Source organism: Oryx dammah, unplaced genomic scaffold (genome assembly GCF_014754425.2).
Source record: "Oryx dammah isolate SB20612 unplaced genomic scaffold, SCBI_Odam_1.1 HiC_scaffold_11210, whole genome shotgun sequence".
Taxonomy (NCBI): domain Eukaryota; kingdom Metazoa; phylum Chordata; class Mammalia; order Artiodactyla; family Bovidae; genus Oryx; species Oryx dammah.
In genome coordinates this window covers 1,991,337-2,003,713 of record NW_024080603.1, presented here as the reverse complement: position 1 = coordinate 2,003,713, position 12,377 = coordinate 1,991,337, and the positions used below count along the sequence as shown (strand labels likewise).

General features: G+C 43.6%; 1 protein-coding gene across 1 annotated transcript in view; it reads left to right on the top strand.

The window, feature by feature from the left end:
- The window catches only part of LOC120860926 (ankyrin repeat and death domain-containing protein 1B-like), a 79,740-nt gene that overhangs the window by 63,981 nt on the left and 3,382 nt on the right, over nucleotides 1–12,377 (top strand). Inside the window, 1 exon segment of the mRNA XM_040236641.1 lies at nucleotides 7,304–7,422. Within this exon segment, the coding sequence (XP_040092575.1) occupies nucleotides 7,304–7,422 (119 nt within the window).

Genomic DNA, 12,377 nt, shown 5'->3' with positions numbered 1-12,377 from the left:
ATTCACCCTTACCCTCTATTGTCTGGCTCTCATGCTATCCTTGCCATACATACCCATTATTATCAATTTCTTCTCTTCTTTCCAGAGTTTCTTTATGTATAAACAGCAAACATAAATATATTATACCCTTAGTCTATTCCTCCATCCTTTTTATACAATAGTATATACCTATATTGAGTGCTGCACTCAATATGCCAGGAAATTTGGAAAATTCAGCAGTGGCCACAGGATTGGAAAACATCAGTTTTCATTTCAATCCCAAAGAAGGACAATGCCAAAGAATGTTCAAACTACTGCACAATTGCACTCATCTCACATGCTAGGAAAGTAATGCTCAAAATTCTCCAAGCTAGGCTTCAACAGCATGTGAACTGAGAACTTCCAGATGTTCAAACTGGACTTAGAAAAAGCAGAGGAACCAGAGATCAAATTGCCAACATCCATTGGATCATAGAAAATGCAAGAGAATTCCAGCAGAGCATCTACTCTACTTTATTGACTATGCCAAAGTCTTTGACTGTGTGGATCACAATAAACTGTGGAAAATTCTTTAAGAATTGGGAAACCAACCACCTTACCTTCTACCTGAGAAACCTGTATGCAGGTCAAGAAACAACAGTTAGAACTGGACATGGAACAATGGACTGGTTCAAAATCAGGAAAGGAGTACGGCAAGGCTGTATATTATCACCTATTTATTTAACTTATATGCAGAGTACATCATGTGAAATGTTGGGCTGGATGAAGCACAAACTGGAATCAAGATTGCTGGGAGAAATATCGTTAACCTCAGATATGCAGATGACACCACCCTTATGGCAGACAGCAAAGAGGAACTAAAGAGCTTCTTGATGAAAGTGAAAAAGGAGAGTGAAAAAGTTGGCTTAAAACTCAACGTTCAAAAAATGAACATCATGGTATCTGGTCCCATTATTTCATGGCAAATAGATGGGGATACAGTGACAGAGTTTATTTTCTTGGGCTCCAAAATCACTGCAGATGGTGACTGCAGTCATGAAATTAAAAGATGCTTACTCCTTGAAAGAAAAGTTATGACTAACCTAGACAGCATATTCAAAAGCAGAGACATTGCTTTGCCTACAAAGGTCCGTCTAGTCAAAGCTATGGGTTTTCCAGTAGTCATGTATGGATGTGAGGATTGGATTGCAAAGAAGGCTGAGCACCAAAGAATTTATGCTTTTAAACTGTGGTGCTGGAGAGGACTCTTGAGAGTCCCTTGGGCTGTGAGGAGATCTAACCAGTCCATCCTAAAGGAAATCAACCTGAATATTAATTGGACTGATGCTGAGGCTGAAGCTCTAATACTTTGGCCACCTGATGCAAGGAGCTGACTCGTTGGAAAAGAGCCTGGTGCTGGGGAAGATTGAAGCAGGAGGAGAAGGGGATGATAGAGGGTGAGACGGTTGGATGGCATCACTGACACAATGGGCATGAGTTTGGGCAAGCTCTGGAAGATGGTTAAGGACAGGGAAGTCTGGTGTGCTGCAGTCCATTCATTGCAAAGAGTCAGAGGACTCTCTGAGGACTGAATGAAACACATTGTCCTATGTTTAGCATTTTTCCCTTACCAGTATAAAGCAGTATACTTTATAAAGTATATAAGCACATGGAGAGAGTTTCTTCTTTCGTTACAGTTACATAATGGACTGTGGTGAGAACATAACATAATTTGTTTAGTTTCCAACTAATGGGCATTTAAATTATCCTTGTATGCTTATGGTAAGTCACTTCAGTTGTGTCCAACTCTATGCAACCCTATTGTCTATAGCCCACCAGGCTCCTCTGTCCATAGAATTCTCAAGGCAAGAATACTGGAGCGGGTTGCCATGCTCTCCTCAGGGCATCTTCCCGACCCACCCAGGGACTGAACCCATATTTCCTATGACTCCTGCATTGGCAGGTGGGTTCTTTACCACTAGTGTTACCTGCGGAGAAGGCAGTGGCACCCCACTCCAGTACTCTTGCCTGGAAAATCCCATGGACGGAGGAGCCTGGTAGGCTGCAGGCCATGGGGTGGCTGAGGGTCGGACACGACTGAGCAACTTCACTTTCACTTTTCACTTTCATGCATTGGAGAAGGCGATGGCATTCCACTCCATGCATTGGAGAAGGAAATGGCAACCCACTCCAGTGTTCTTGCCTGGAGAATCCCAAGGACGGGGGAGCCTGGTGGGCTGCCGTCTATGGGGTTGCACAGAGTCGGACACGACTGAAGCAACTTAGCAGCAGCAGCAGCACAATGAATAAATTTATATGTGTCTAAATTGCTTTTCAAATTTATTTACATATTTTAATTGTAAAATATATTCAATATAAGGTGTGCATTTTAACCATTTTAATTTTCTTATTTTATTAAAAAAATTTTTATTTAGCTATTTATTGGCCTCACTGTGCAGCATGTCGGATCTTAGTTCCCTAAATGGGGATCAAATCTACACTCCCTGCATTGGTAGCGTGGAATCTTAACCACCAGACCACCAGGGAAGTCCCCATTAACCATTTTTAAATGTCCAGTTCTGTAGTGTTAAGAACATTCACTTGGTTATATAGCCAAACTCCAGAACGTTTTCATCTTACAAAACTGAAACTCTATAAACTATAACATTCATTTCTTCCTCTTCTAGCCCCATTCTACCTCCTGTCTCTGAATTTGACTGCTCTGGGTACCTCATCTAGGTGGAATCATATGATATATTCCCTTTTGTGACTGTGTACTCAAGGCTCAACCAAGTTGCAACATGTATCAGAATTTCCTTCCTTTTTAAGGTCGAATAAGATTCCCTTGTAAATATACCACCTTTTGCTCATCCATGAGTGGACATTTGGGTTGCTTGCACCTTTAAGCCGTATTGTATATTTGTTTTTAAAGATGGACAGCTTTATTTCTTGCGTGTGATGCAATTCTGCAGGCTCAACCATGGAGGGGCTTGGGTGACCAGCTGTTAGGTCCCAGTTTTCTTGAAAAGATATAAAAGAAGACATTGTGTGGCAGCTCTGCAAGGTACTCACACTCACTCACAATCACATCTTTGTTCAATTCTTGCATCTCTTCTGTGAGGTGGATGAAATTATCCCAGTTTTTAAGAAAAGACTTGGGAGGTTTTTTGATGACATCAGGGCCATTGTAAGAGGCACCGCTGAGCATCAAAGCCAAAGCTACTGGCTGCTTGGCTCCCCAGCACTTCTAGAAGTTGCAGTTTTTCCTTCCAGATCTTTACCCTCACTGGTCATGAGCTCAGTTCAGTTCAGTTCAGTCGCTCAGCTGTGTCCGACTCTTTGCAACCCCATGAATCGCAGCATGCCAGGCCTCCCTGTCCATCACCATCTCCCGGAATTCACTCAGACTCACGTCCATCGAGTCCGTGATGCCATCCAGCCATCTCATCCTCTGTCGTCCCCTTCTCCTCCTACCCACAATCCCTCCCAGCATCACAGTCTTTTCCAATGAGTCAATTCTTCGCGTGAGGGGGCCAAAGTACTGGAGTTTCAGCTTTAGCATCATTCCTTCCAAAGAAATCCCAGGGCTGATCTCCTTCAGAATGGACTGGTTGGATCTCCTTGCAGTCCAAGAGACTCTCAAGAGTCTTCTCCAACACCACAGTTCAAAAGCATCAATTCTTCGGCGCTCAGGCTTCTTTACAGTCCAACTCTCACATCCATACATGACCACTGGAAAAACCATAGCCTTGACTAGACGGACCTTTGTTGGCAAAGTAATGTCTCTGCTTTTCAATATGCTATCTAAGTTGGTCATAATTTTTCTTCCAAGGAGTAAGCATTTTTTAAATTCATGAGGTCAGGGCATCCCTAATTCCCATTGCAAGCCTGCATCCTCCCTAGTCCATTTCAGGACCATGCATTTCATGTTTGTGGATTGTGAAGTGGTGAAATGTTATTTTACTTGTCTCTGTATGTTAGTTTTCTTTTTCTGAACATAAAAGTAATACAGTTTGGAAAACATGTTTGGTTCAGTTTGTAACAAACTGGGGAGGAAAACAAAACCAGCCGTATTTCCATCACTTAGGTGAAATTCCACTAGTGGTGGCTCATTAAATTCCATTAACATTTAGTGTTAGTATTGGTTTGGCCAAAAAGTTCAATTAGGTTTTTCTGTCACGATGTCTTACAGAAAAGCCAAAGGAACTCTCGTCCAGCTCGATAGTAGCGTTAGTAGCTTCTCGTGCTTTCTTTTTGTACTTTATTCTATTTTTTCGTTAACAACACCCCCAGGGCAGTCTGGTGAGTAGAGAATCCATAGCATTGGGCAGGGAACTTATGTTGGGGCCCTAATGCAAGTGGATTGAATATTCCAGTGAACATGTCTCTGCTACAGCTCGATTCTCTTTTCAAAACAAAAGCCACAGTTTCCTGGGCCTCATGATCTGTGTTCCAGATTTCCTTTCTCCTCCTCCCTCTTTTCTCATTGGGTCTGGTGCCTAATTGGCATCCAGGATGTTTATAATTAATGATAAAAACTCTCTTTTCTCCCTGTTCCCATGATTTTTACTAAAAATAAGTGACTGTTTCTAAGACTGAATGAAGGTCTGGTCTGGCCCTAGTAGCTCAGATGGTAAAGAATCTTCCTGCAATGCAGGGGACCTGGGTTCGACCCCTGGGTCAGGAAGATAATGGCTCTCCATTCTAGTGTTCTTGCCTGGTCTATCCTGTGGACAGAGGAGCCTGGTAGGCTACAGTTCGTGGGGTCACAAAGAGTCGGACACGACTGAGTGACTAACACACACACACACTGGATGGGAAAGAAGGAGCCAAGTTTTGGGGTAAAGTTGACTTTCCCCGTCCTCTCAGCCTCCGGTGTCACAAAGCTCCCAGAGGGCCACGCACCCTCAACAGCACAAGTATCTGCATTTCTACTCCAGCCACGCTCCCTGCAAAGGTTTTCCTATGAGCTTGAAACCTCTGGCTCTCAGAATGCTGCCTTCCCCAAATAGGCTCGTTATGGTGATTCAGACAGCTTTACAAGCCAGAATTTAGATAGCATACAATTAGACGCTTGCTAAATGCCTGCAGAATGAAGTTCTTAATTTCATTACTATCTCTTTTGATTAGAAGCTGATTACTTTCAGCTCTAATTTTCAGGTTCACCTGGGTCTCAGTGTCTGGACTAGCACACAAATCATTTGAATTGGTGGGAGGTACATTTCACAAATACTCAGCCATGTGAGAGACTTATCAGGATAAGTTTCTGGATCTCCAAGCATAGAAACATGGGTTTCTGAGGTTGGAACTTCTTCTGAGGTTATTTCTTTTCTTTCTTTCTTTCTTCTTTTTTTTAAGGAAAAATATTTATTTATTTGGCTGTTCTGGGTCTTTGTGTGGCCTGTGGGATCTAGCTCCCTGACCAGGGATCAAACCTAGGCCTTCTGCACTGTGGACAGGGAGTCTTAGCCTCAGGACATCCAGGGAAGTCCCTTCTGAGGTTCTTTCTGACCATTCATTTTAATCACCTTCAGGATCTCTGAGCAGATTTTCCATGGGTCCTTTGGAAAGCAAATGAGAACCAGCATCTTTTGCTTGGGGACAGTATAGATGTGTGGCTTGTGCACTGCACAAAGTCTAGGGGAACTTTGAACTATACCCACCTTGACAAAGGTATGCCATTTGTAATTTATATGAGGCGCCCTATGGGCTCCAAGGATTTATGCCCCCTGATTATGTCTAAAACAGCCTTTATTGCTCATTCCAAGGGCTTCCCAGGTGGCGCTGTAGTAAAGAATCCACGTGCCATGCGGGAGACACAGGAGATGGGGGTTTGATACCTATGTCGGGAAGAGCTTCTGGAGGAGGGCCTGGCAACCCACTCCAGTATTCTTGCCTGGAAAACTCCATGGACAGAGGAGACTGGCAGGCTATAGTCCATAGAGTCTCAAAGAATCCAACATGACTGAGCAACTGAGCATGCATGAATGATTTGGTTAAGATTCCAACCCCTCATCTTTGTTTAAAGGTGGTATGATATAATAGAAAAATCTCTGGATAGGCGTCCAGGAAGTTGAATTCTACATTGTATTAGTGTTGCCATTATTGATATTTATTCTGAATAAAATTCATGCCTCTTCTGTTTTATTACTCCACCCTCCTCAATAGATGGCCTTTACTTGCTGATCTAACGTGGCCCTTTGGGCTCCTGCCGTCATGTCAGCATTCCCCTTTGGGGAGGAGGAGGGAAGGATGGGGAATGACATCCCTCTTCTCTTTAAGGATACTTCCCAGAAGCTGCATGTGCTGCTTTATTTACACGCCACTGACCAGTACTTAGTTCACATAGGGAAATACTCGGGTGGCCAAATGCCCAGCTAAAATCAGGAGATCTCTTTTAGAAGAAAGGAGGAAAGGCAGTTTGGTGGGGTAAGCACGCATGGGATATTAGCTAAAGTCTGTGCCACAAGTGGAGTTAGCTTTTGGAGGAGAAATGTGTGTGATCACATTATTTATTTGCCAAGGACTTCCCAGTGCAGTGAGCCAGAGTGACCCCTGCCAATCTTAGAGAAATGCTTGGGTTCTCATTGATAGCGTGTGTATAAAAAATCACCTGTTGATGGTGGGTCCCTAGGCCACAATCCTTTCTCTTGCCCCATTGACACAGCTTGTGACACTACCAACATCTAGCATCTCTTAGACCATTATCATGTGCCACAAGCAGTTCTAAGGGCGCAATATGTGTTATCACACTTGCCCCTCACCACTACACAGAGGGGAAGTTATTGAGACCCAGGGAAGCTGAGGACTGGTCCACATTTTCCCTGCAAGGAAGCAATGGTGGTGGTGTAGTTGCTAAGTCGTGTCCGACTCTTGCAACCCCATGGACTGTAGCCCGCCAGGCTATTTGTCCATAGGATTTTCTAGGCAAGAATACTGGAGTGGATTGTTGCAGTTCAGTTCAGTTCAGTCGCTCAGTTATGTCCGACTCTTGTGACCCCACGGAGTGCAGCGTGCCAGGCCTCCCTGTCCATCACCAACTTCCAGAGCCTACTTAAACTCATGTCCATTGAGTCAGTGATGCCATCCAACCATCTCATCCTCTGTCTTCCCCTTCTCCTCCCACCTTAAGTCTTTTCCAGCATCAGGGTCTTTTCCAATGAGTCAGCTCTTTGTATCAGGTGGCCAAAGTATTGGAATTTTAGCTTCAACATCAGTCCTTCCAATGAGTATTTAGGACTGATTTCCTTTAGGATTGACTGGTTGGATCTCCTTACAGTCCAAGGAACTCTTAAGAGTCTTCTCCAACACCACAGCTCAAAAGCATCAATTCTTCGGTGCTCAGCCTAAGGGGAAGACTGCCCTGGCTGTGGCTGCAAGGAGCAGCGGCAGCCTCTGCGTGGATGTGCTCACCACAGCTGAGAGGCACCACGTCTAGAGAGTAAGTAAGGAAGGCTCAGGTCAGCTCAGCGGAGGCGTCTTCTACAACCCCCTCTTCTGACAGGGCAGGGGGGTCTGTGTGATTCTTTTTTCTGCTCTAATGGCCAGGGCCCTGGGAGTGTGGGTTCACTGTCTCTTGTCCTGTGCTGTCCCATCCATGGCATGAACAGCTGAGTCTCTTCACCCTTTGTTAGTACCAGTGGTGGGAACAGAGGTGTGGAGTTCAGTGGGGCCAAGCAGGCCAGTCTACTTTGGCTCTAAGGAGCCCAGCGTGAGTGCCCAGGAGGGGGACTGCTGGCTGTGCCTGCTGTCACAAAGTCTCTGGCTATATATGGTTCCTTCTGGAAGTTCCCAGACTCCATTCTACTAAGGGATCAGATGTCATTTGGATGGGTTAGTCGCTCAGTCACGTCTTACTCTTTGTGACCCCAAGGACTGCGGCCCACCAGGCTCCTCTGTCCATGGGATTCTCCAGGCAAGAATATTGGTGTGGGTTGCCATTTCCTTCTCCAGAGGGTCTTCTTGACCCAGGGATCGAATCCACGTCTCCTCCATTGCAAGTGGACTCTTTACCATCTGAGCCATCAGGGAATGAGCCATCAGTCCTGGTTGCTGCTGCTGCTGCTCAGTCACTTCAGTCGTGTCCGACTCTGTGTGACCCCATAGATGGCAGCCCACCAGGCTCCCCCATCCCTGGGATTCTCCAGGCAAGAACACTGGAGTGGGTTTCCATTTCCTTCTCCAATGCATGAAAGTAAAAAGTGAAAGTGAAAGTGAAGTCGCTCAGTCGTGTCCGACTCTTAGCGACCTCATCATGGACTGTCCTGGTAGGGAAGTTCATATTTAGTTTTTGTATCTTTGTCTTTTATTTGGCTGCATTATTTAAATTTCAGAAAGCATTAAAGCAACAGCAATTCTAAATGTGGCTTTATGATATACAGTTTAAGTACCACGTTATTTGGACACAATTTTTCTTCCTCTTTTTAACTACAAGCCCACAAAATATGAACACCCAAATATGGCAAACCAGGTAGGTTTGTGTAAGTTACTTTTTACAAAACAGTTTAAATACTTTCAAACAAGTATTTACTCTAGCGCTGATGAACTATACTACTGAGGATATATGTATTCTAGTAAGAAACCAATAATGAAAATGATTATGACCATTAGTAAAGGTCAGTCCTATCCATGTCTCAAACGTTTGACATTTGTATGTGCTGCACAGAAATGGTGAAGCTCTTGTTAGGTGGGGATAGAAGAGCTGAAATAGCAGCCAGTGATTATTCAGATACCTTAGGAATCCTATGTTAAAAGTTGTTAAAATCAAATCTTTTGCTTTATATTTTTATTAGATATTATTCCTATTTAGAGTTTTGCAGTTTGCAACATACCACTGTGCTGGCTGTTCAGTGCTCACGTGCTGGGAGCTACCACGGGAGATCCCACCCATGACAAAGGTCATGCGGAGAAGACCTGATAGGCAAAGGCAGATCAGGATTCGAGGGGCTCCCTGGACCTGCTCGAGCATCTACCCCCAAACCAGAATCTGTCTGTCTTATTATTTTATGCCTTTCACCAACTCTTCTGACACTTACAGGGGGCTATCCCCGACCACCTTTCTCTGGAGAAAATCAACTTAGGGCTCTAGCTAATAAGTCTCTTGGACATGATAGGAGTATTTCAAATCAAACCCCCTCTGTTGGCATTCTAGCTTGCCTGGCAGGTTTATCCAGACTCTTGCAGCTACACTTATGATTATTCACAGCCTCCCAACTGTGAGAGGCACGGAAAGCCTAAAAATATAGAGCCTTTCAAAGAGTTAAAAACTATTAGAGTAGTGCTGGTGTAGGATTTCATTATTGGGCCAATGTTTGCTGCTAAGTTCCCATATCTCTTATCCACTGTGCACCTGGGGGTGCATTAGTTAACATAGTTGGAATTTAAGAAAAACAAGCAGTAACCTTGGAATTAACCACATCAGACTTTTGAGCTAATTGGTTCTTTCTTTGTTGTAACTCACTGCACCTTTGCTCCATGAGAAATGTAACTCTGTTTAGCATTTTCTGAGGCTGACATAGATTAGAAATATAAAGAAAAAAAAATTTCAAGGGAAAATAAGTTTTCTGGTTGAGCAGCCTTTATCAAAAGAGGGTCATAAAATGTCCACAGGCCTCCAAGGCCAGAAGATAACGTACACAACATTTTTTATGGGAAAGGTTTGCAGAAAAAATCCTGGTCTCGATAAGGGCAAAACTGCTAGAGTGTTTGGGCTGATTCTGTATGACCTTGCATCTTTCATTTCCCTCTATGTACAAGTCAAGGTATAAAAGTCCCTTTTAAAAATGAAGTTATGGGCCTCGCTCACCCAAGAAGCTTGGTCTCCCCGTGTCTTTCTTTCTCTCCTCTGTTTTCTTATCTGCAACATTCTTTCTTTATCTCTCTCTAAATCATTCTCTTTGCTTGATGCTGTTTCTCCTGAGGGTTCCCCTTGATCCTGCGGGGGCTGGACCCCTGCACTCAAGTATTCTGCAATGGTCATGCAAACGTTATTCATCTTGAGAATACAAAAACTGGTCTCCAGGACATTCCTCTGCCTTCTGGCATCAGTATTCCCTCTGATAGCTGCCACTCATGCAGCATCTCAATAGAATTCCCACCCCCCACCCCACCAAGATTCAATTCCTTTGGGCAAGAATTTCAATACTATACAACCACCCTCCACTGTCCTAGACTGAATCCCTGGTCCAATAGGCTGGAGCCAGAATTTAGGACCTAGTCCCTCTTCCCCTGAAGAACCTCACGCCCGGAGCGATGTCTAATTTGCCAATGCTGAGAAATGTCCCTGTAAGGACTTTTAAGGCAAATGCACTGATTTGCCTCTTTGCTCACAGTACTGTTTAATTGGCTCAATAATGCTGGTACATTGGGATTATTTCAGAGTCCACTCTGTCCTCCTCAGACTTTTCTTATTTGTCTCTAAGACAAAACAAACTTGACCAAGTTGACAATTAGAATTGTTTAATCATTCTCCTTTTTCCTCTGATTTCTATTCCCTCTTCTTTTTCCTCTTCCTCTTTGTCTAGCCTCACTCTCACTTTCTTAGATCATCACTATGTTTTATTGAGGATGACTTTCCCAGGTTCCATCTTTTTGCTTGTTTTTTTAAGTGGTTGTTTTCACATTTTCTTTAAAAATAGGAATATTCACTGGTTCTATTTTTAAGATGAGAATAAATCATTTTCCTACCAGATGAATAAGGCCTCTTTCCTTGCCAATCTTTAAGATGGGAGATTTAGACGGACTTTGAAAATCATAAATCATGCCTGTAGTTGGTGATGTAGACCCACAGAAAATGCTAAGAGTTGTTAACCCCTGGTGACAACTAGGATCCTGAAGTCTGGAGTTGGAGGAAGACTTTATTTTTTTAGATATATATCCTTAACATTTTTTAAAACCAAATTTATTTATTGTTATTATTTTAAACTCTCTTTGTTATTAAAGAAGTTTATATCCTGGCCTAATATAAAATGGTTCCTGATAAGAAAATTAGAAAAACCATTGAAATTTCCTTTCTCTCTCATATCCATTTACTCATCTACCTAACCACCTAATCATCCATCATTGAATTCAATGGTTTAAATGGGAGCTTCCTAACATCTGGTTTATGCTATTTTAATTTCCACCAGTTCTGGCTTATGTTATTCCTGCAAATAGTTCAGTGCTTTACAGATGAGCTATTAATGCTTCCACTGCCTGTTGAAAAACACCTGGGCTTTCCAAATCCCCGGCCCTTTCTGTGGAAGCCTGAAGGACAGCCCAGTCCTGGAATGCACACAGCAGGTGTGCTTCCAGAGAAATGAAAGTGCTGTAGTGCAGAGTTGAGAGCAGAGGCATTTTGTAGCCTTCCCTTTAACTGTTGGTGTTTGGGATTTTCATCTTCTTCGATTTCCCATTTTCAGGAGATGAGATGACAAGAAAAGGAACAGGGCAGCTGCCACTCCTCCTGTTTGTTGGAGTCCGCCACCCCCACCCTTATCTCTTTTAGGTGGAGAAAGGCTGGGGTGAAAAAGACCCTGCATTCTAAAACCTTAAACAATTATGGGACAGTCATTCCTCCCATTCTTATCCCAGCTTCTGTTCACAAATTCCAGATGCTAGAGAAAGGTCTTGCCGTGCTCCTTGGCCAAGTTTCCCGGGAGTTTTTGTGGACCTTCCTGAGGAGTTTACTGATGCTGTGAGGGTGCAGGCTGGTCCATCCTGGAGGCTGGGGCACAAGCCCCGTCCCCCCCCCACACTTTCTTCTCATAGGTTTCGAAAACCAAGTTCCCATACCACTTTAGTCCACTTCTTGCCCCAGCATTGACTTCCAGATTGCTGTTCAGACTATCTTTCACTAAGATTCACTTTTATTAAAAAGAAAGACAAAAATAGAAGCCACTGTACGTAAAAGAGGGAAGGAGACCTCTTGGTGGGCTGTGTGTCCTGGGTGTCCCTTATTCACCCCTCTGGGGAGGCTTGTCTGGAGCCCTGATGGCATGTGCATGACAGGCGCAGTCCTGAGGAGCCGTGACCTCTGCTTCCCCTCTGTGATTCCCTCCAGTTGTTTCGGTTGGATTCTGTAGGACTCTGGTGGAATCTTTGTGTGTCTCTGTGTGTGTATTCTTCAAAGGGACAAAAGTTTCTGAACTTTGACAAGTCAGAAAACAAGACTCAATCCAGGCATGGTGCTGTTGGACAGCCTGGCTGAAGTGCTGTAATACACTTTGTATTACACACGTGATTGTATTACATGGAGTGCCGTTGTATTACACACAATGTGATTGTATTAGAGTGCAGTTGTATTACACACAACGTGATTGTATTATGTACTGTGAAGTTGTATTACACACTACGTGATTGCATTACATACCGTGCAGCTGTACTACACAAGTAATTGTATTACGTACCGTGCAGTTGTATTACACACAATGTGATTGTAT